The sequence below is a fragment of the Manduca sexta genome, chromosome 3, assembly GCF_014839805.1.
Source record: "Manduca sexta isolate Smith_Timp_Sample1 chromosome 3, JHU_Msex_v1.0, whole genome shotgun sequence".
Classification (NCBI taxonomy): Eukaryota; Metazoa; Arthropoda; class Insecta; order Lepidoptera; family Sphingidae; genus Manduca; species Manduca sexta.
This window is the reverse complement of record NC_051117.1, coordinates 1,944,908-1,968,397: the sequence shown is the minus strand read 5'-3', so window position 1 is coordinate 1,968,397 and position 23,490 is coordinate 1,944,908. Positions and strand designations below refer to the sequence as shown.

Below are 23,490 nucleotides of genomic sequence, written 5' to 3'. Positions count from 1 at the left end.
GTAAAAACAATATGAAATAAAATAACAAAACATACGTGAGAACTCATCTTTCACAACAATTACTTATAATCGACATAAATCATAATTTACAATATCATTTTTAAGCTATGTCGCATAATTCTAACAGAAGACACCTGTTTTTCAATACGTGTTCTATATAAAAAATTGTCAAATGTTGCTAGATCAATAAATTAATTTTCTACTATTTATTTCGAAAAAAAAATTGAAAAACAGACGTCCCAACAACACAGCTAAAATAAATCTTAAATACATACATATTTAAGGCGATTCAAGATTTTTACATCCATGTGTTATAGGGTTGTCGTGGTTAGTGAATTGGATGGTCATGTCAAGGTCCCAGCTGCTAAAAGGTTAACATTTTGTGTTTGGACTTTCTTTGTTCGATAACAACAAAACATAAACGAACAAACATAAGACAAAACACATTTTTGATTTAGCATTGTATATACAAAAACAAATCAATTATATATGAATAAATAATACACTCGTGTGTTTATTTTATGAATATTATGCGATTTAGATTAGTTAAAAAAAACAATTCAGTAACCCCAAAAACCCACACAAAAAAAAACACTTACACCTAACTTAATCATAAAAAAAACTACTTCGTTTTGCTAATGGTTTAAGAAAAATATATTTAAAGAATCAAGAATGAACGTCCACAAATTATATTTTTTAATTAATTTTTTTTTTACGAACCAGCGTATATTAGCGTGCGTGAGCTTGTCTGTTTGTACGCGACATAGAAGCGTATAGTCATAACCAAAACTACCAACAGCTCGGACTCGCTCGTGCAATCACATCCAAGAAGGCATCATATGTGAAAAAAAAACTGAAATTGAGTCTTATAACCTAACATAAGCGTATTTTAGTAAAAATTGTATCATAGTCAAAAAATTACAACTGATTTTTTATCTTAAAAAAAAATACATTCATGAACATCCATTCGAATAAAGCGAAACAGGCACTATCATCATAGCCACACCTATAAAAAAATCTTTGTGAATTATCATATAATCTATTAATAATGATTAGAAATATACACGAAACTTACAATGTGATATATTACATAGAAAAACACACCCTGTTTGGTTATCGGAAAGGTGCACTTCATTGCAGCAAAACACGGAGGCAAGAATCTGTTTTGAAAACATTTGACTTGTATTGGATAATGTATTATTAAGATATGAATAGTGCATCGATTTCTAGTCCCATAATACTGTATACTGTGCATTAGTGAGTTAGCTAATGCAATATAATTCGAGTATTATGCAACTTTAAAAAAAAATATGTGTATGTAAAAAAAAAATGCATTGATAAGTATTAGAATAACAAAAAAAAAACAAGGACGGCATTGAATAATTTAAAAAAAAATGGAAAGGAAATTTCTTTAGTCGAATGTAATAGTTATAAATTGAGATTTCCTGGAGTAAAAAACATACCAGACTTTTAACATACATTTTAACTTATTTTTTTTTTATGACGTGCCAAAAATGACCCACACGATTTTAATTAGAAAAAGTAAATTTAAACCCTGACATAGAAGGAATAAAGTTTATAACTAGTTATGTTTACCGATCATCCACTACAAGCCAAAGCAACGGCTCTATAAATAAAATATTGAACACCGAAAAATACTGTTTTATTGCAAACTAGTGCTTACCGTCCTTAAACACAGTACAACAAAAAAATATAAAACATTTGTCAACTCATAACTTACATCTACTATCACTAAATGTAACAGAAAAGTGTTTTGTAAGTAGCTTAAGCAATTTTTTATTTTTTTTCCGAGTGTATCCAGACATATCCGGGTCAAATTTGGAACAGATCAGGTCAAACACCCTAAACAGGACACATTTGAAATTTAAAACGTGTACTTTTACATCGTCTGAAAAGGCCAAATTTGACCCGTCCCAAAAATGACTCGGACATGTTTGGACACAGGTCATTAGTAATCTTATATACATCAATACAGAGGTGGGTTACTTATGCGTGTGAAAATATGTCTTTTTATTATGAAATTTGTGAATGTCAATCTACAATACTTTACTCTCATACAAACTAATTTATTAATAATACAAATCAGATCTTTTATGGATAGCCAAAATATATATTAATTGAAAGATCTATACATTGAATCTAATTCATATATTGTCAGGATTTATGAGGGGAAATATTATTAAAAATGTCAATAATTTTATTATAAGTTTACATCAGACACTGGGTCGTATCGCCAGGCCCTGAGAATAATTGTCACGAAGTAGATATTTGAAAACAATTTCAAACTTAAATGGCGTGTATCGTATAAAAATTATTTTATTGACCTTATAGTATGAGACATGCAGAATGAAGTCGCATACTTATAGTCTTACGCCCTTATTCATAGACGTTTATTATCTAAGGACTGATTATTCCTGAGATAACAAGTCTGTTTTTCAGTGCTTACGACATGGCAGCCTTCGCAGTGCGTAGACATAGGGCCGTTGTGATTGGCTAATTGAGATACAACTTTAATCCAATTGGCTGTCAGATAAACAAAGCTGAGAAACAGACTTGTTATCACAGGGATGCTCGGTCCTTAGATAAATAATGTTTATGAATAATGGGTTATTATTCCATTAGTGATAAATGTCTAATTTGTGACAATTACCTTCCTAATTACCTAGCATCCTTATGCCTAAAGGCACAAACAGATCAAAATTCTTCCAATTAATCCCCCATACGAGTACCTAATTGGTACAATTTCTGAAGAAATATATTCCTAAATCAAGGACCTGGTAAAATTAAAGACAGAAACAAACTGTTACTCCCATTATTGCCTAAGTTTTTGGCAATAGCTTATACGGAATTAAATTTTGTTTTTGTCGAATGACGATTTAGCGTTTCATTTGCATTCGTAAAGGCTACAATTTAGATCAGGCCTTTTATAGATGCATGCTCATATAAGCTCATATAATATTTTAGCAGTGATAGCCTAATTGGGTGTGAAACGGACTGCCGAGACGAATGTCTGCAGGTTCAAATTCCAAGGCACGCACTTCTGAATTTTCTAAAATTGTGTTTTCTTTGTGAATTATCACTGGCTTTAACGGTGAAGGAAAACATCGTGAGTAAACATGCATACCTGAGAAGTTCTCTACAGGAATTTAGGTGTATGAATTCTACCAATGCGCATTAATCCAGCGTGGTGGACTAAGGCTTATCCCTCTCAGCAGTAGAGGAGGCCCGTGCCCAACAGTGAGACAGTATATAATACAGGGCTGATATTATATAATTCATTTATAGTCACTGCCAGTATCACAAAATTGGGTTTTTCACATCTATAAACAAAGCTAATTAATATACGCAATATACTCGCAAACTAACTCACATACATATGAAGCGGTCTTTAATAAACTATCCCAATCTCAATGTTCAATACGAATCCAAAAATGAACCAATCAAAACAACCCATTTGTAAGCATGTCAAAAAGAACTTTGTTCTGATTGATCCAATTTTAAATAGTACAAAAAGGTTCGATTTTTGAAAATATCAGTTAATCAATAACATACGTTTTTTGAGATAGTTAGAAAAAACGATTGGATTCGATTTTTGAAAATGGCGGTTAATCGAATATCATACGAGCTTATACGAGTCATAGAACACCTAACCTGTTTTAACGAAAGTAAAACATTAATTTTGAACAAACCGTAAACGTTATATCGTCATTCAGCAAAACACTAATATTATACGTATGTAAAAAAATAAATAACCGCATCCACTTCACACATTGGTCCATTATAAATACATATATATAAAATATACATCTACACCGTCCGTCCATACGTCACTACATTCTACACGATAAAGTATAATGTGTGTTGGTGTGTTTGTGTGATTAATATATCATTTTGTGTATTTTGAGAATTTTACCGAGACGCTGTTTCGCAGTTTTCATGCCTTTTTTCAGTCTTATATCTGTAAATAAAAAATATATGTGAGCTAGTTGTTGAAAAGAATGTATGATCAAATAAGAGGTCATATTCACATTCCGTAAATAAATGAAACCATTTAACACATACTTGTCTTCCTGAAAACAATAAGTTACTCATAATGAAGATGTAAAATAAAAAAGTAAGTTTTGAAGATAATAAATATCAATGAAAAAAGTAATTTTATTTTTTTCATAATGCCACTACTACTACTCTAAAAGAATTCGTCGCAGCAACATCACACTCTCAGTCAGAAATACACTCACACACCACATTCACATTAAATTAAAAATCGAATTTGAGGTGTTGGTCAACCGAAAAGTCAAAGTTACATCTACCTACATTTTACAATTATACAATTTTTTTTTTGTGGTCCGTTACACGCAGAACGAGCTCGCTGTGTCTTGAAGTCTGGCAGCCGGTCTTTTGGGTTCCGATTTAATGAAATGTACAACTGACTGACTGACTTTTATTATTTTGTTTTTTATAATAAAAAACCGCGGTAAAATCCGTAAAATAGTTTAATTTTTAATACATAATGTTTGCTATTCAAATTTCTGTATATCAAAGATAATGCCGTCATTGACAATGTAGTCAATTGTTAGCTTGACAGTCTGTCCAAATATACGCAATATCTACAGCTGTGCCAATAGAATAACACTTACCATCTAAATACATATATGTAATCTCACTTCTTACTATATAACTCATCTTACTAATGCGAAAGTTTGTGAATAACAAAAGAAATTGCATAATTTTGTTGTATTAATTGATTTTGAATATTATTTTAATTAAGATAATATCGATAATAGTTTGAAAGTAAAAAATTATAAGCGCTGCGCTCCGCCATATACGCACAGGCCCTTTGTTATTGGGTTGCTGTACAAACTTGACATAATCATCAGCCACAGGATGTTGACAATTAACATTTCCAACTCCTCCCTATCTTTCTATTTGATTAATTTCATTGCGGGATAATGACAAATTAGTGTTCCCTAAGACCCACCGAGCTTCATCGCTCGGTATTATAAAATGCGTGCCACTGCTGATCCTGGCTTACAGGAGTTGTAGTGGTGTGTGTGAGGGCGGGAAAGTCTCAATGCTGTAGATAGTTTCTAAAAAAAATCCTGAGCTACCTATAAGGGGGTTGCATTCAACAACTTATTGCGACCATAAGGTCTATCCACCCTACAGTTGTAACTGGATGGTTATGTAGAAATGTTTTTAGGTATTGAGACAACTTACTTTTATTATTTGGCGTATTGTGTACGGGTGGCGGCGGCCGTCTGCTCTTCGTCGCCAGGACCGCTCTCTTTGCATTTTGCTGTAAAAAATACATTTGGTAATTACGAGAATGAATTAATTTAATTATGTAACTGCAGTTTTTGTAAAAAAAAAAGTAGAATTTTTATTTTTTTATTTTAGAGTTTCTTATAGTTTGATAATATATTCAGGATTTCTTTATTATAACCGGTCGTTTGTGGATTCCTTTAGCACTACATATTTGTTAGCCTTCCATAATACAAAGTGTATATAGTAGTCACCTGTGCGGTAGGGTGTGCGGCGTGCGGCGCGTGCGGTGCGTGCGCTGCGTGCGTGGCGTGCGGCGCGTGCGCGCGGTGTCGGTTGGCGGCGGCGCACAGCGCGGCGCGCACGCACTCGCGCCGCACGCCGCGCGCCGGCCCGCGCAGGCGCGGCACCAGCCGGCCCAGCCGCGCGCGCGGCGACCACGACTCGTCCCTGAGACAACAACATCCTCACTCACATCGTGCTTCGGTTATACAAAAAAATTATAATAATAAACTCACATCATACCGAGCCTATACGCGCTAACACAGAAAAATTAAATTCATTAATTTAACATACTATGCAATAAAGTATATTATTAAAAAAAATAGTTTCATCAACACGACACTATCATTCAAATATTAAAACTTACTTTTCACTCTTAGATTTGTCTATTTTCCTAGTGGTCCGCCGCCGTCGCGACAACGACCAATCGTCGTCCTCGTCCGAACTCATGTCTAATGATGGATACACTGCAACAAGAAAATATAATAATGTATTTTTTAATAGACAAACACACATGTCAACCTTTATAATAAGTAAATCCTAGTAATCCTATTTTTCATACAAAAATATTCACTAGTCTATATTTTATCGCATTTTATTAAGTTAGTCCTTTATTACATTAGGTGTTCCAAAAGTACTGAGATTTATTTTTTGCGTACAGTGACGTTTCTTAACAAGCCGAAAGTTGCACTATAATACCAGAGACAATATAAATAGACTCTAAAACTCTCCATGAGCATTTCGAAGGTATATGGAGTCACCAAACATTAGGCCAGCGTGGTGGACTAATGTTTGGTGACCTAAATCCTCACAATATATTACACAGGGCTAGTATCAATATTATTTTTTTACTGACCATACTCCTCGTCCCGATGCACCTCTTTGATCACGTCCTGCTCGTCCACGAAGTCCTCGTCGGCGCTGCTCACCGCCGCCGTCGGCTTGCGCGACCGTTTACTACTACTTGGCGTGCTCGTGCTGAAAACACGTAGTATTGTTTTTAACAAATGCAAAAAAAAAAACACTTAACGAAAAGTAGGTTATAAAATTTATTTTTAGATTTTTATCGCCGTTTTTATATTTTCATTTTCATTTTCTCCCGACATTCTGAAGACTGCAGTTTTCGTGGTCATAGGGAGGAATGACCAATAAGAGAAATAGTTTAATTTAAGTGTGTAACATTAACATAAACATAAGAAAAGAGGGTGTCCTGATTGCCCCATTCTGTTGGTACACAATAAAAAGGTAATTTTTTTTTTCATGGTTCTGCAACGTGGCTTCATTGCACTTGATGTTAAGCGAAGTGAAGACGAAAGAAAGCACCAAACGTTAAAAGATACAAGCAGCCCCGGACGGGCAGCACAGGATAATTGCTTCTTCGCGCTCCACTTGAAGGACCCCAAGTTACAGATACCTGTGGTGTTCCCCGGCGGCGAGGTCGCGCGCGCGGCCGGCGTGCGCGAGCCCGAAGGTGCGCGGCGGCGCGGAGAACCGCTCGCTGATGCTCAGCATGCCCGCCACCGCCGCGTCCTCGCTGCCCGTGCCCGCCGACACCGACCTGCCACAAACATACACACATCTACACTTCACATCTATATAAACAAAAATTAATCACCGAATGCTTTGGTGGCGTAGTTGTACTGCATGCGCGGTACGGCAGCGCTCTGAGGTCCTGAGTTCGAATCCCGGGTCGGGCAAAGTGATATTTAGGTTTTTCTGCTCGGGATAGGCTCGCCCCCTATAACATCATGGGACGGAACACACTTGGCGAAAAGTGGGTGCCATGGTTGGACTGCATATCCCGTCGGAGATAAATGTGTGATGTTGCGTGTGTGTGTGTGTGTGTGTAATCACCGAAATGTGTGTACGCGCATAACTTCCAAATGTCTACATCAGATTGGATAAATCTTTCATTCATGTGTTCATTATAGTCCGGAGAAGGTTTGTATGAAAAATAAAAGATTTAAAAATTAATGGCAAATATTTAAAAATCTTAGAAAAGTGTGTGTGCGAATGAGACAGAAGACTGAGGAACTTATCTATTATCACTAATACAATCAAAGCTATTATGAAATACACAACCTTATCTAACCTTGTTAGTCCCAATAAAGTTAGTACAAATACTAGAAAATAATATTTTTATGCCATAGGGGTCGTTCAAGTATTAAGTAAACAATTTTAGGAATCAAATTTACATCATCTAATCCCAGGTCTAGTGTAATGCCATTATACAAATAGATATCGTATATGTTCGTGCGTATGTGTCGGGTGATAATAGACAACTTACAAAGATATATGTTTCATTATAAATTCAAGGAATATTATATTGTTTTTTTTTATACGTTCAATTTGTTCAAATTGACCCCACTACCCCTGATATTAAGTGGAGTGGGGTCCATTAGCATGTTGCTTGACGAGCGATGATTACCCCTCGACAGTCGAAACAATTATACCGGCCTGTTAGAACCGGATATAAACAGGCTGATCCGGAACGCGACACACTTTAATATCTTGTATACGGTGGTCGCTATCCGGGCGGATATAAAACATATCCTACCATCAGAATTAATGAAGGAATAGCTGCGGTATTCTCTTATTACGCGTATACAGACTACCATGTTTCCTATCTGTATATTATAAGTTCCAGTAGTTATACTATACTCACGGCGCGTCGACGGTCTGCTCCTCCTCAGCGAGCACGGAGGCCTGTATGAGCGACTCGATGCCGTTCGTCGGCGCGGGCCTGTTGGGAGGCTGCCTGTACGTCGTGTTGGCGGTGCTGCTGTTAGTGTTCGATGAGGCTGCTGTAAAAAAAATTGAAGTATTTAACTCGACTCTTGACTCGAGTAATAGCTCTCGATTACAATGTTCAGTAAAGTTGTAGAAAAGATTTTTGACATTGTATCACCCAAACAGTAAGTGAATTAAAATAATTACCGACAAAAATCATACATTAGTCGTTGGAAAAAATTGTCACCGTCTCAAAACTAGTCAGCTATTATCCGGGACAAAACGTCCATAACCGAGGACTAATATGGCCGGGTCAAATTGTCCAAGTACGAGTAATGAATGAGTCCCCTCACCGTGTGGTCGCGCATGCGCGGCGCGGTGCCGGGGCGGCTTGCGGCGGCGCGGCGCGGGCGCGTCGTCGATGTACAGGTCGCAGTCCTCGTAGTCGTAGGTGGTGGACACGCGGCGCCGCACGGGCCGCTCGGAGCGCCGCACGGGCAGCGCGCCGCCCCCGCCGCCGCCGCCGCCGCCCCCGCCACCGCCCGGGCTCGCCGTCGCCGCTGTGCTCGGCGGCTGCGATATCATACGAGTTTAAATAGCTCGGAAATATATTTGATAAGGGCCATAATTGCATATCATGTCTTTGAGGAGTTACGAATTGACTCCCCTCAGTCTACAACACCATCGTCAAGAAATACTGCCTTTTCATTGCACAACACACACCATTTGTTTATTTATTTATTAATACTCTTTATTGTATCAAACAGAATAAATAATGCAAATAAGAAAAGAGAAACAAAAAGTACATGTACAAATGATGGTCTTATCGCTCTAGGCAATGTCTTCCAGACAACCATGGGATGGATATTAAAAAAAGAGAAAGAGAAGGAGAGGTTAGTACAGTGGAATAAGTTATATTTAATAAAAATATACCCATCATTAATAGGCATTATGCAACAAAAACAAATATATAGATTCTACTAGTAAGAAAACACTTGCTTTATCAAATTTCTTCAGTAACTCAACATCCACTGAGATAAAGGCGACAACTATCAATATACATTCACTACTCACATAGTTGTTAGTGGCGTACTGCTGAGCGATGGCGGCGTCGTACGAGGGCAGCGGGTTGGGATGGTACGCTCCGTTTATTGGCTCTTGCACTGGTACGTTAGTGTAACTCTCTTCCTGCTAAAACCAAAATAATCCCTTACATAATTTATATGTTTTAAACCGCCATTTTCCACAAACGATCTCACTTTTTTCGATCTAACTCAAAATGGACTAATCGAAATAGTTTTTTTAATATGTTTATAAATGAGTTGTTTTGATTGGTTCATTCTCGTAATCGGATTGAAGATTGCGATTGCGATTGAAAACGGCTTTAAGACCACAATATCCCAGTCTCTATATCCGATGCGATCCTCAAGATAAACCAACAAAAATAAGTAATTAATATGTTTTATTTTTGAAATGGATAGAAAAACGATATGAATCGTATATTGAAGACAATTATTTTTGTTTTATTTTTTTGTATAGAGACTATAAAGTCTTTATTAAGACAACAGTATATGGGAAATTAGGCTAATTGCCAATATGACTCAAGCTGATTTCTAGACCAATGACAAACAACACGAACGTTCGCGACATAACTTCTACCATATTCTAGAATCTAGATAGACAGGCTCTTCTGGCGTATCATTTGCCAGAAGTGTATGGGTTTTGCCCGTGGAAGGATGTTTGTAACTGTCTGGATAGCGACCACTGTACCGAATGTGTAAAACCCACCATAGTGGCTCACAAAGTGTCGCGTTCCAAAATACGTCTGTGTATATCCTTTCCAACACGGCGGCATAATAGGGTACCGGACCCATTTTTGTTCTATACTATTATCAAATGTTTACGCTGTATAAATTATAACACAGAATGAATTATTAAGATCCGGTAAAATATCAACAAGTTTTAAGTCTTGAATGTCAGTGGAAGGGGTAATTAACAAGAAACAGAAAAGAGACGAAATACCCACATTTGACGTCATCGGGAATTACAACGCGTGCAAAAGATAGAGATGAAGCGATATCCCCACAACGCGCCCACCTCTGCATGTTACAATATTTGAAGTATGAATTACTAGTACATTTTTTAAACAATTTTTATGCAGTTTTCGCAGGAATGTTTCTTTTTGGTATTATTAACCATTACATATAGAATAATGAACAAAATCAAACATAAGCCGGTTCCCTATTGGACCGACTGGCGAGGGGTAATCGTCTCTCGGCAGTCGACATTCTATTTGCCCCTACTTATCATCAAATACAGTGCGGTCTCTTTGCCGAGCTATATAGAAGCACTTGGAACATACCTGATGAACAGTAGCGTCGGGCACGTCGACGTATCTCTGGTAGTTGTTGACCGTGTAGGCAACCTGCTGCGGCCTGTACCCGTACTCCGGTTGGTAAGACCCCGGTTTTGCCGCCTCAGAGTATTGGTAGTCCGGCTGAACGTCCTCGGCCGAATACATGCCTGCTTTAACGAAGTTTAACATAACTTAACCAGTCTGAAATTAGCTACGAATGTAATATTAGTGTTAAAAAAATACCAGTTATTGAAGCATTTAGAACACTCTCGCATCGAACCCGAGATCTCAGCAACACAATTACATACATCTACATCAAAGCCACATGTCACTTACCCGGACCATAATTCAAATCTTGCCCCTCCATTCTAACATTGGCCTGAAGATTCTCATTAGTGAACAATATTTGCTCCTCTTGGTACTCCCCTATGTCCTTCTTAGATATGGTCCATTGGTGTATCGGTTTCAAAGTGGGGGGATCAGCTCGTATCAGATGGGACTTCAGGATCGAATGTTCTGGTAACGGGTAGGGAGGTGGCGCTTCCTCTCGCGACGATGACGGCGAATTACTGAAAAAATATAAAAGAAATTAATGTATGTTATACATTAAGGCTGGCTTGCACAACGACTTACTCATGTTTAGCGCTAAATATATTTAAAACTGCGTGCTGTCATTTGTTAAGCGTTGACAAAGACAGCAGATAATATCAGCCCAGTATTATATACTGTCCCACTACTGGACACGGACCTTCTCTACTATCGAGAGGGATTAGGCCTTAGTCCATCCATCCTAGTGCAGTTGGTAGACTTCACACACCCTCAAAATTTCTATAGAGAACTTCTCGGGTATGTAAGGTTTCCTTACGGTGTTTTCCTTCACCGTTAAAGCAAGCGATAATTCACTGAGAATACACACATAATTTTAGAAATGTCAGAAGTATGTGTCCTAGGAATTTGAACCTGCAGACATACGTCTTGGCAGTCCATTCCACAGCCAACTAGGCTATCGCCGCTTATACGAAGACAGCACTATGATTAAAATATATTTAGTGTTAATCATATTTAGAGACAGGTTGTGGAAACCAGCCTTATAGTCGATTCTAGTAAACGACACCAATTGCTAACTTCAGGTCGATCTTGAACAAACCAATCAAAATAAGTCATTTTAAAAATGGAAAACTTTATTCTGATTGGCTCATTTTGACTGTCCGATCACAAGATAGCTATTGGGAACAGCCGTTGGATATAGTTATATTGAAAACAATGTACTGTCCATTGATAAAAGTTCATGCATACTTGTACTGAAAAAAAATCAAGCCATGATAAAACTAAATAAACACTGTTACCCGGAATTGAAATTGATGCTGCATACATCGATATATTAATAAAATCGTAAGATAAAAATAAGCTTGGAGAAGGTCACGCCTTTCTTCCCGAAGAGGCAGGCAGAATCGAAACTACTGCATTTAGGCCGAGCTTCTTTACTCTTACCATTGAGAAACATATAAGACATGTAATCCAATCCCAGCTAACTTATTTGTTGAAGTCAATAGTCGATTGAAATAAAAATCGCACGTAGAATCAAACCCATACAATTTTGCTCACAATACAATGCATAAAGGTACTAAGCTTTTCTCTACATTACAGTTTAACATGCTGACTAGTCTATGCTATATGTAATTACAAAAAAATATCGAAAACACTCTGTGGCTACAACTGACCTCCTGGAGTTTGTCTCGCATTCGGAACTTGGAAAAAATAAGAAAATATTTTGAATATACACTGGAGTTTACAATAAAAATACAATATCAGTAAGGCCTCCTTTATCATACGATTAAATATGTGCGTAATGGTATGTTGTAGTTAAGGTACAAAATTGTAAAATAATTACTATGTTTCGTGTTAAACAACATGAAATCGATTCAGTATTGCCGTCTATTATAGAAGACTTCTCTAGATCTCATCGCTTAATAGGATATTTTCTTATGTCTGTTTTGTACATTATTCTATATGTCACAGCAAATAGTATGAAAAACAAGCCCTTGTGTGAGAAATGTATTCAAAATGATGAAGAAATGAAACAGTAATGCATATTTCAAATATTGCAACATACAGGAGTGGGAGAGTTATAGCTTCGTCTCTTTCTTTCGCACTCATCGTAATTCCCGATAACACTTACCCCGTCTACCGAAATTAAAAGGCTAACTTTTGATTTTATACAGGGTTTTAAACATTCTTTATGTTAGATTTTATATGACGTAAATATATGATAATTTTGTAAATAACAAAAATGAGTCAAACCCTATTGAAGCTACCAAAAAAAAAACTGTTCAATTTTTTTTTCGACTAACTCACCTCATCTTAATCTTCAAAACTGACTTCTTATCAATCTTCTCCACATACCCATTGTCGTTATAAGCCACTTCCTCGTACGTTTGATACGCGTATTTCTCTGGCAGCACCACCTCTTTACTATCGACAATATATTTCGCGTCTGGCAACCCGTTCGCGTAGTCCACGCTCTGAACAAACCTCTCTTGGTATACAACCTCTTTGTTGTCTATGTAGAACTTGTCGGCATACGGTTTCTCTTCGACGAATTCTCCGTTCGGCGTCATATGCATTATGGGTTTAGGTAGGGTGAGTTTAAGGGATTTTTTGGCGGAACTCTGTTGCTTCTTCGCTTGTTTTGTTGGTGATGCGTTGTTGCGTACTTTCAAGTCCTGGAAATGATAGTAAGGCGGCATTAGAAATGTTTACTTTCTCTTCTAAAGTGACTTGTTATCACAGCAATAGATAAATAACTTTTATGAATAAGGGGGTTACTTTGTTGCATCTATATAAACATTACAGATAATTTCATCCACGAAGACGCACCCTACTACTTTCCTAGTTGCTTACAGTGTACGTAAGCATACGTGCACACGCACACTATGTTGGATAGTGTCGGTGAAAATGCTTAGATTGGTCCCTTTACCCGGCAACACCTCCGCTCAAAAGGTAGTGGGGCGTGTCTTCGTGAATGTAATGATCTATAGTCCCCTATAGTATAATAACTTCTTACCTTGTCTTTATTCGCCGCGCTTGACGACCTCTTCTCTAAGGTCCGTAACTCCTTACACAGTTCGCGAACAAGTTGGCCGGAGTTCAAACATTTTGGCACGTTGTCGCGCTTCGACGCGTCAGTCTGATTTAAAACAAATTAACACAATAAGATAATAATTAGATTGATATTTCTTAAATAAAATATCTCATTGATATAATGAAGTTGAAATTTCGTTAAAGGTTTGGATGTTTGTCAGAACTGAACGCAATAACAGTTAAACGGATTTGCTATTTTTTTGTTCCGGTAATTTTACTCTCATGGTATATATTCGATATTTTTAAATATATGGCAATTGCGTCCTTGTGTGGCGCTATAAATAACTACAGTGTTTTAGGGAGTCTTTTGAACGGGAAGATTATTCCTGCGGGCAAAATCACGAGTGACACCTAATATTAGATATATTCCAGATTGAGCTATGACAGGAACATGAACGAGTAACAAAAAGAATTTATAATATAGCCTTCTGATGTTAATGCCAGACACTAAAATAGCATCTTACTTACGCTCTTGAGCGCGTGCCACTCCTTGAGCGCGTTGGAGAGGATCTTGATGCCGCGCAGCAGCAGCGGCGGCAGCTGCGCCGGCGTCGACTGCACGCAGCTCTCGCTTATTATGAAGTCTTCGTCCTGCAAGGTCAATCTATTAAGTCACAAACTTAGCTTAGATGGAATAGTTAACAGACCGACCTATTTTTACAATAAGGTCGATTCCAGAATATAGTAGATAATTTACCACTTCCAACAGGATTTATCTGTGACATGTTTCATTTTAAATAATAGTAATTAAATCAGCCTATGGTCTACCCACATTTTACGTACGTCGCAGTTTTACGGTTAGCATAAAAAAACTCACTTGGGGACATTATTCAATATCAGAAATTAAGGAAAATAATTTTAATTTTACTAGATGTTACTAGAACTAAAGTGAGATGATCACAACCTGATATCCATATTTCCCTGATCAGCATCAGCGTCACAACTATCCAAATTATGGATACAGATTACATTTCTCAACTCATCACTGGTTAAACAAAACTTGTATATCTCAAATTTATATCAAATTTTAGTTATATCAGGTCACCTGTGTCTCTTCATTATGTCGCCGCAGCATGATGAGCAGATGCGCGCCCGCGTACCAATGCATCGCCTCGAACAAAGGGTACCGGAACATCGTGGGCGTCTCCACGCGACGCTCAATTTCGTAGATCCTGGAAAAAATATTTATAATAAAACCAGATACAATAGTGATGATGATGATGATTACACTGGAGTTGATATAAGCAAAGTGTCGACTGACGAGAGATGATTAACCCTCGGCAGTCGACACAATTATACCGGCCTGTTGGAACAGGCTGATCCCGGAACAGCGACAAACGTTTGCCACTATGGCGTATTTTAATACCATGTGTACTGTGCTTACTATCCGGGCGGATATAGTAATATATCCTACCACCAACAAACAAATAGTATCACGCGTTTTCTCATTTTCACGGGCAAGCACACCTACTAGTTACTTAAAATGTTTACTAACTGCAACTGCATCTCTATGGCGTATGAGTGCAGCAAGTTCCCGCCGAATACGAGCGAGTCGCACGGCGTGAGCACCGCGTGGATCCATCCGCTCGGGATGAACAGCGTCTGGCCCGCGGACAGCTCCGCCGTGCCGTACCACTCCACCTGTAACAGACGGAGATTTTTTTTATATATACGAGCATGGAAAAATGCCCCTTCTGTTCCTAATGGTAGGTGAAGTGGGGTCCAATAGAATGGCGACTAACGAGAGAAGACGGAAAGTTGTTTTATTTATTTATTTGGACAACCAACAAAACTTACACCATACATAACTATTTGTAACATTACAGTAAGTAATTGCTGCAGTGCAGTTTTAATTACAGGCCGTCACAGCGTGAACATATTACATACCAGTAAACAATTGGCTGCACCATAAGTGCGGTACATTCTAAATATAAGACTGAATATAAAACTAGATTTAGGTTCCAACAAGCGAGTTCAATATTTTCATTTTGCAGATAGAAAGCGAGTCATTAAATATGTCAATACAATTAGATTTTTCTACAATTCGGTTATATAATCTGGATAGGCGAGGGACAGGCGAGTGACTACCAAGGTTTGTTTTGCTGAATCTACAATTAAATAAGAGACGTGGGTATTTAGGTGTTTTATTTTTCTTTTTTTAAATGGGCATATCAAAGTGATCCCATTGCCTGTAAGTGGAGTGGGGTCCAATAGAATGGCGACTGCCGAGAGATGATCACCCTTCGACAGTCGACACAATGATGCAGGCCCGTTGAACGATTGTGTGGTATGTAGGAGAATAGATGTATAATGTTCTTCTAAGGGATGCCAAGATGCTTAAGCAGGTGCAAGTGATTTAGATAACTTGAATGAGGAAACATTAAGGATTTTGAAATCTGTAGTTGCATGGCATAAAAAATAAAGGTTACGAATAAAATGTTATATTCAGAAAGTTTTCTTGTAGTTAAAACAACAGTTTTAACTACAAGAAAACTTTACTCAGCAGTATAACAATACTGCTGAGTCTCAAAATACACTGTATATAATAGAATGTGTTTGTCCAAAGAGTTCTAAGATGATATAGAGCGAACATTGAGAAGATTTTCATACAACAATTTTGTATTGAACAATTGTGTGGTGTGTAGGAGAATAGATGTATAATGTTCTTCTAAGGTATGCCAAGATCTCTAAGCAGGCAAGTGCAAGTGCTTTAGGTAACTTGAAAGAGGAAACATTAAGGATTTTGTAATCCGTAGTTGCATGGCATCATAAAACTTACACCTATGTAATAATGTATTAAAACCCTTTTTCGATCCATCATGAAAATGGACCAATCAGAAAAAATCTTTTTTGACATGTGGCTTACAATTACAAAGTTATATTACGTATTTTAAACTCACCATATCGCCGAAAAACCTTTCGTTCTGATTGTTGGACGCGCACCACTGTTGATACAACGCCAAGTTGGTCGACGTTGGTGGTATTAAATAGAATATCTGAAAAAAGGATAGGAAAGGAATAAAACTTTATATTCCGAAAGTTTTCTTCTAGCTAAAGCTGTTATACTGCAGAGTCTCAAAAATACACTGTATATAATAGACTGTGTTTGACCAAAGAGTTCTAAGATGATATAGAGCGAACATTGAGAAGATTTTCATACAAAAATTTTGTACTTATGTAATTGTTACTCAATGTTCTGTGAAATAGCAAAACATTAATGCAAAATACTTTATAAATTTTTCCATATCATGGTTTGCACGTTTTTAATGCGATTTTTGCACGTTAACCACACACATGTTATTAAGCATATTTTCTGTAAATATATTATTATTGTATTAATATCTAACGATGCTGTGACATTTTTCCATATAGACATTTGAAATATGACAGCAACCTTTTACCAATTGGTAATAACTTTTGGAGCAATTTTGCTGTAACGTCCGGTCTATAACTAACTATATACTCGAATGTGTTTGTGTGACCTTCTGTCCGTGCAGCACGTGGTACCAGACGGTGGTGCCGCCGAAGTCGACGTGGAAGTCGGTGTAGGAGGCGGCGGCCGACACCAGGCAGTACTTCTGCACCGCGGGCCGCGCGCGCTCGCCCGCCGGCCACGCGCACTCCGCCCAGTCCAGGCGCCGCAGCGCTCCCGGCGCGGACACCAGCGGGGACATGCTGCGGGTGCGCACACATTACAACCACATGCCCAATTGTCAACATTCCATAAGATTACTCAGAGTGAAGAAAATATTACTAATGTTTGACCACAAAGTCTGCAAGTCAAATGTGAGTTATATTGACAAACTGACTCACAAAACAAACATTTGTTATTTGAATGTAAATGTATGAACATATCTAAGCATTGCCCTAACTAAACAAATGTGTCACTCAGAACACATTTAATTGAATTAGAATGTACATTCTGAAACTTATTTACACAACTTATGACTGGAAATCAGCACAAAAGCCCTGACGCAGCGCAACTACACCTTTAAAAGTTGTCAATTTTGATCCTGAATTGACCAAAATATCAGGATTTCCTACTCAATATCAGCTCAGAGTTGAAATTGGCTGATAAATCAAATCATACACATCGGACCTAAAACAGCTGGCTAAATATGGCCTTTGAAAATGAGTATGTATGTAAAAAAAAAATCTATACTCACTTGGTTTCTGAGAATTCTAGACTAAGGACGTTGAGTACTCTGTCTTCTCGGTGCTCGATGGGCGTTTCGAAGTAGTCCACGAACTCGCCGAGCGTCATCCGCACCGTCGCCTGTTTCCTCACGTCTATCACTTCTACCTGGATATACAATTATTATGTTACAGACAAAGAACTAGTACAAGTACTTATGTGGTGGTAAATAATAACCACCACCCATGCACCATACAACCTGGAAAAGGTGGCAGGAACCCACTGGATACAGTAGGTTTGGAAATCTTTGGGAGGCCAGTGTTTAAAAGTGATTTCTTGATAATGACCACAATATTAAGGATAGTTCGTACATTACTAAGTTTTGGAAATGTGGAAAAAAATAGGACTAGGTAAGACAGACTATTTGTATATATGAAGAAATTTCCTCATGTAATAGAACTTAATTAAATGTTAGCATATACAATCCAAATAATAATTGTTATTGTCATCAAGCGATCCTATTGATGAACATAATAGGCATCCATCAATCAGGATTATGGCATCCCGTTCAAAGTTCAACAAAATTTTACTTGACTCACCTCCAAAGACGCACCGCAGTATCTCAGCACCGACCGGACTGTGAATGTGGCGGGGCTCGGTATCTTCATGTCCAAACCCTCGGATGTGGTGAATATCACTGGCTTTGTGAAACCTACGTAGGAAATAAAACTTTAATTGCACAACACACAAGTCATTTTCGATTGTTGGAATTTTGATTTGTGAACCAAAGGACAGGCTAGGAGCGGGTAGCAATGCAAAACATGGAAAAATAGTTTCGGTATGTAGCTAAATTAAATGAACACAAGACAGACCACATGAACGCATTCATGTAGCACTCACTTAACATACGTTGTTGTATGTTAGAATATGGATGCTAGTGTGCGAAACTCTGCTGTATTCATCTCATCGCCATCAGACGTCAGATTCAAAACATCTTAACAAGGTAAGATTTCCTATTAACTAAATTACACCATCTGATACAGAACGGAGGTCGCGACCCTCGATATTGAGGTATACGACGCAAAGAGAAAGAGAAATTACAGCATCAGACGCAGCATCACATTTCATCTGTTGGTTTTGTTTGTGTCCTACATGTCTGTTTATGAGTATTTGTCTCAATTACCACCAGGTGAGTGGCTTGCATGCTTATTATTATTAGTATAAAATCATACCATTATCCCTGACAAACTCCTCGGTGAACTGGTGGGGGCGCATACGCTGTGTGGCGTGCGGCGAGGGCCGCAGCGGCCGCGCCGCCAGCGCGTTCACCCACGCCGGCGTGCCCACCTGCGACGGACGAGACTCCGCGCCCAGCTCGTACCGATCCGCGCGGTGGTTGTTTGTTGGCATTTTTACTGACAAATACGAAATTTATTTATTAATCACGGACGAAATTTATTTAGCCAAAAACAACTTATGTGAACTCTTTGCCTACATCTGAAGCGTAAATAAAGTAGTATTAGATCTCAGTACATATGTAAACTAAGATTGATTAATAATTTTAAAAGTCTTACATATCAAATTCATTTGGCACAGGGCTTTCAGTTTTAATTGCCAATCAACATCTATAGGAAACGGTTTCTCGTTTATCTGCAATTTTGTTATTTTTTAAACAAGTTTCTACTACTTTTTATACTCACATACTGAAGGTCCATATGTCTGCGCACATTTTGGGCAGTGGTACTTGTCTATATCGTCCGATTGAAATATTTTTACGTCAACACAACTGTAAATACAAAAAAATTAATATCAGAAAATCTAATTTTAATCTTGGTTCTAGAGGTTTCATATTGCTAATGGTCAGATATTTGTATGCAACAACCATTAACAAGGTGTATAAAAAGTAATTTTTGCCGACAAATGTGTCAGGTTCTAGGATCGGCCAGTGTATACCCAATTTCAAATAGACCAGCATAACTATTGACTTGGGAAGGCTAATCATCTCTCATCAGTCAACTATATCGGGACTTAACATTAGTTGCAGTGTGGTGACATTGCCAGAAAGCTACTTTGATGCTCTTCCTGTAACATACTGCATACTGACTGAGTGTTATCTTACACTAGGCACAATATCAGAATCATCGTGGATACAATTGTTTCTAGTACATGCATGAAAATTAGAGTTATGATCTCACACTAAAGTGGTATAAGAGAAGCTGGAAGATTAAATTTTACTACATTATCGCAACTCATATTTACTAGTAATCACCACATGTACCTTCTATGTAATATTAAATAAACAGCTTGTTAGCGTTACTACCATACTGCTACTAGTATTAGTATAGTATTCGTTTAACTGCATGTAAATATTTTTTTTTATATGATAATTAAAACCAAATGTGTCAATATTCTGATACTATTTTTATAACAACCTCAATTTGGCTATTTCTGTCATATACTCTGTCTTTACCAATACTAATTCCAGTGTAGTATCCACAATAGACTGATAGACTTGAACTTTAGCATAAGCAAAAGTTCTTTAAGTTTATTATATAATATAATATTACTATAATAACTCAATGTATATATTATTTCTGAGATTACCAAATTAAGATATCAAATAATAATACTATATATACAGGGCTATTCAGTACAGACCTACATTAAGTCGATTATTCATAACTTTAACATAGCATCATACCTTTTACGTTTTCAAGGGTAAGCAGAGTTGCATTTAATCATCAAATCCAAAATATTTGTAACGGTCAAGTCAGAGACTGGTTTAAAAAAATATACATGATAATTCGATGCTTAACCCTTAATTTGGCAGAGAATCGATTTATCTTATTTTATGAAATAACATATAAATCTGAAGTTATGTATCAAAAATAAGTATAGGAAAAATAGAAAAAAAAATATAACATTTACAGGTTTTCAGGAAATCAATGTTCATCACAATGAACACTGCGAAATCCTTAAAGAACAAAAACTGCTTTTTAATGTTCACCGTGGTAAACATTGCCAAATTAGTGTTGTTTTTAAAGGTGAAATAAAAAAACTTTTTTAATCAATAATTTAAATTATTTATTATGAAAATGTAAAAAAACAATTACGAGAAGTTTTTCCTGTTATGAAACAGAGCTTTAAATTGCATTTAATGCAATGAACAGTTGTATTTATTTGAGAAAACTCACATCGCGCCATGTCTTTTTTTATACTCGGAAAATTTCCTGTCTTATCATATCGTACGAGAATTGTAGGTCTGGCTGATCTTGGTTTTATAATCTTGCATTCCTGTACTTGTTGGCGAGAATTTGATCTATATTTCTTTGTCAAACATATATAAATCTCATAACGAAAATTTTTAAATGACCTTTTTTTCTCAATTCCTAAAACAGTTACGTTAATTCAATAGACAAGCATTATTTATGTATATATCTAGTAACTAACCAAATATGGCAATATATCACCTTCTAGTCTTAAATGGTAGTCTATACAATGATATTAACATATCAGCCAGCTCTACATCCCCCATGTATTTGTTATGCTCGTGAAAATTTTTCGGACAATCAACCTCTACCTTTTGTTTCTGCTATTTACAATATCTTTTTATTTTCCCCACAGGATCAGATCCAACAAATGAGCTTATAAGAGTCACTGGCTTATTATCATTCCATTGTACTGTAACTAATTAGTCGGTTAGTACAGGATTTATCACTAGTGTCGGAAAGTGCATGCTTAACAGGAACAAGTGGCAATATTCTATCCATGCAACCTTGTATTTTATGCTGTTAACAAGCAGAAAAAACACAAACCAAACAAAAACCCACCACATGAAAACGAACTATTTATTCATAAAAGCTCATCCCTAATTTAGCAATGTTCATCACAGTGAACATGTTAAATTGAAAAAAAATTGCGAGTATTTGGCAATGTTCACTGTAATGAACAAACAGGTTTGCCGGTAAAAAATGTTACCAAAATAGTATAATTCTACACGAAAAACATACCAAATCGAGGTACAGATATTGATTAATAAATCAAATGCCTGGAAAAGTTAGGATAGTTATGTATACCATGTAAAATATAAAAATTTACCTTGCGATTATTGAGTGCCCGCGTCTACCCGACATCTTAACTAGATAATGACAAGTAAACTATTTTGCCACTTGTAGAATTATATTTTCTACTATCAAGATGCTTTAAACTTACTATACGTAAAATAAAAATAAGGGAAATGTAGGAAACAGTCGTTCAATATTTTTTTTTTCGTGAATGTATATCACAGTGAACGATACCAAATTAAGGGTTAAATAAAATTGATATTTCGTGTTTTATAATATTATTATGGTCATCAATGAGTTAAAAGTCTACACAATAATAAAACATGATAAATGTGGAATGTAATTATGTCCATAGAAAAAATGCGTCAATTAATTACATATTAAAAATTCATAACTGATTTTATGTCGGACGTTTTCTTGTCAGCCCTTTGCCTCTAATTGTAATTCTTGGTAACAACTAAAGAAAAAAACTATGAATTGCACAACGTATGAAATACATATTTTACCGCGATTTTTATTATTGAATATAGGTTTAGCACTTTACAGGGCATGATACGATTTTGATAAGTGTTTCACACTTATCGGAGACGTGAAAATTATAAATAAACACAAAGATCGAATTTACAAGCGCATTATAGTCCTTGGTCGACCATCAATGTAAACAAACAATAAGAGGTTTTGAGTATTGTTTCGTATTCTGATAAATAAATATAGGCCGCATTTAACTCATATACACCTATCGTAATGTTAAAAAAAGTAGAAAACCGGAATAATTTAACAAAACATTTGATCGCGCGAGTGATGGCCGCACGGTGGACCTGTCAAACTTTAACACACAATTTTTCACTCACAACGCGATTTTTACTGGGATATTTAAACATTTTCCACATTACCTGCCATGGAACCATTCACGGCAGCAATCACACTCTATCATAAATTGTCCAATATTATACGGTTGACCACACAAACAATAGGTTTCCTTCGATGACGCCATTTTAATGGCGAATAGACAATTATTTTTGTTTTTTTCTCCACGTCGCTTTAGGGTGACAATATGGAAAAATAAAATTTCTACTAACTGATGTATCATAGACAAGTTTTTATTTTATTTTTTATATAAAAACCCGGAATTTTATATAAATAAATAAAATATTTTATTAAATAGTGCTTGGTAAAATAAACTTAAAAAAAAAATATTTTTAAGTAGATACTAGTCTACCATTTTATATTTCTATTTAATGACTATGGAAGATGGAAATTGTAGCAATGAGAAATTTATAAGTAGATTTATTTTAACACTAATAATTTAATATCATCCAAGACTAATAAAGATAAAAGCATTGCTTAAATAGTACAAATCCAAAATTAAACATTGAACATTCTCAATTTGTAATACCTATAGTTGAAGATTTAAAAAATGCCCGCAGTAGTTTTTGTTTATTTGTAGCTATGTTGTTTCAGAAGGCGCATCGCATTCTAAAGCTTTTATAAAAATATAA

General features: G+C 36.5%; 1 protein-coding gene across 1 annotated transcript; it reads right to left on the bottom strand.

The window, feature by feature from the left end:
* Positions 1-32: 32 nt before the first annotated feature.
* On the bottom strand, positions 33-23,018 carry LOC115442295. The gene is made up of 23 exons (XM_037439806.1): positions 22,885-23,018; positions 19,628-19,713; positions 19,160-19,342; positions 18,527-18,639; positions 17,959-18,095; positions 17,275-17,467; positions 16,693-16,788; positions 15,288-15,433; positions 14,838-14,964; positions 14,261-14,383; positions 13,716-13,838; positions 13,007-13,374; positions 10,988-11,220; positions 10,658-10,818; positions 9,370-9,486; positions 8,649-8,868; positions 8,231-8,369; positions 6,980-7,123; positions 6,422-6,543; positions 5,933-6,032; positions 5,604-5,733; positions 5,239-5,317; positions 33-3,979 (listed from the first exon to the last, which is right to left on the bottom strand). Exons 1-23 carry the CDS (start codon positions 22,983-22,985, stop codon positions 3,900-3,902), a joined length of 3,321 nt encoding a protein of 1,106 aa, XP_037295703.1. The 5' UTR covers positions 22,986-23,018; the 3' UTR covers positions 33-3,899.
* Between the last annotated feature and the right edge of the window lie 472 nt (positions 23,019-23,490).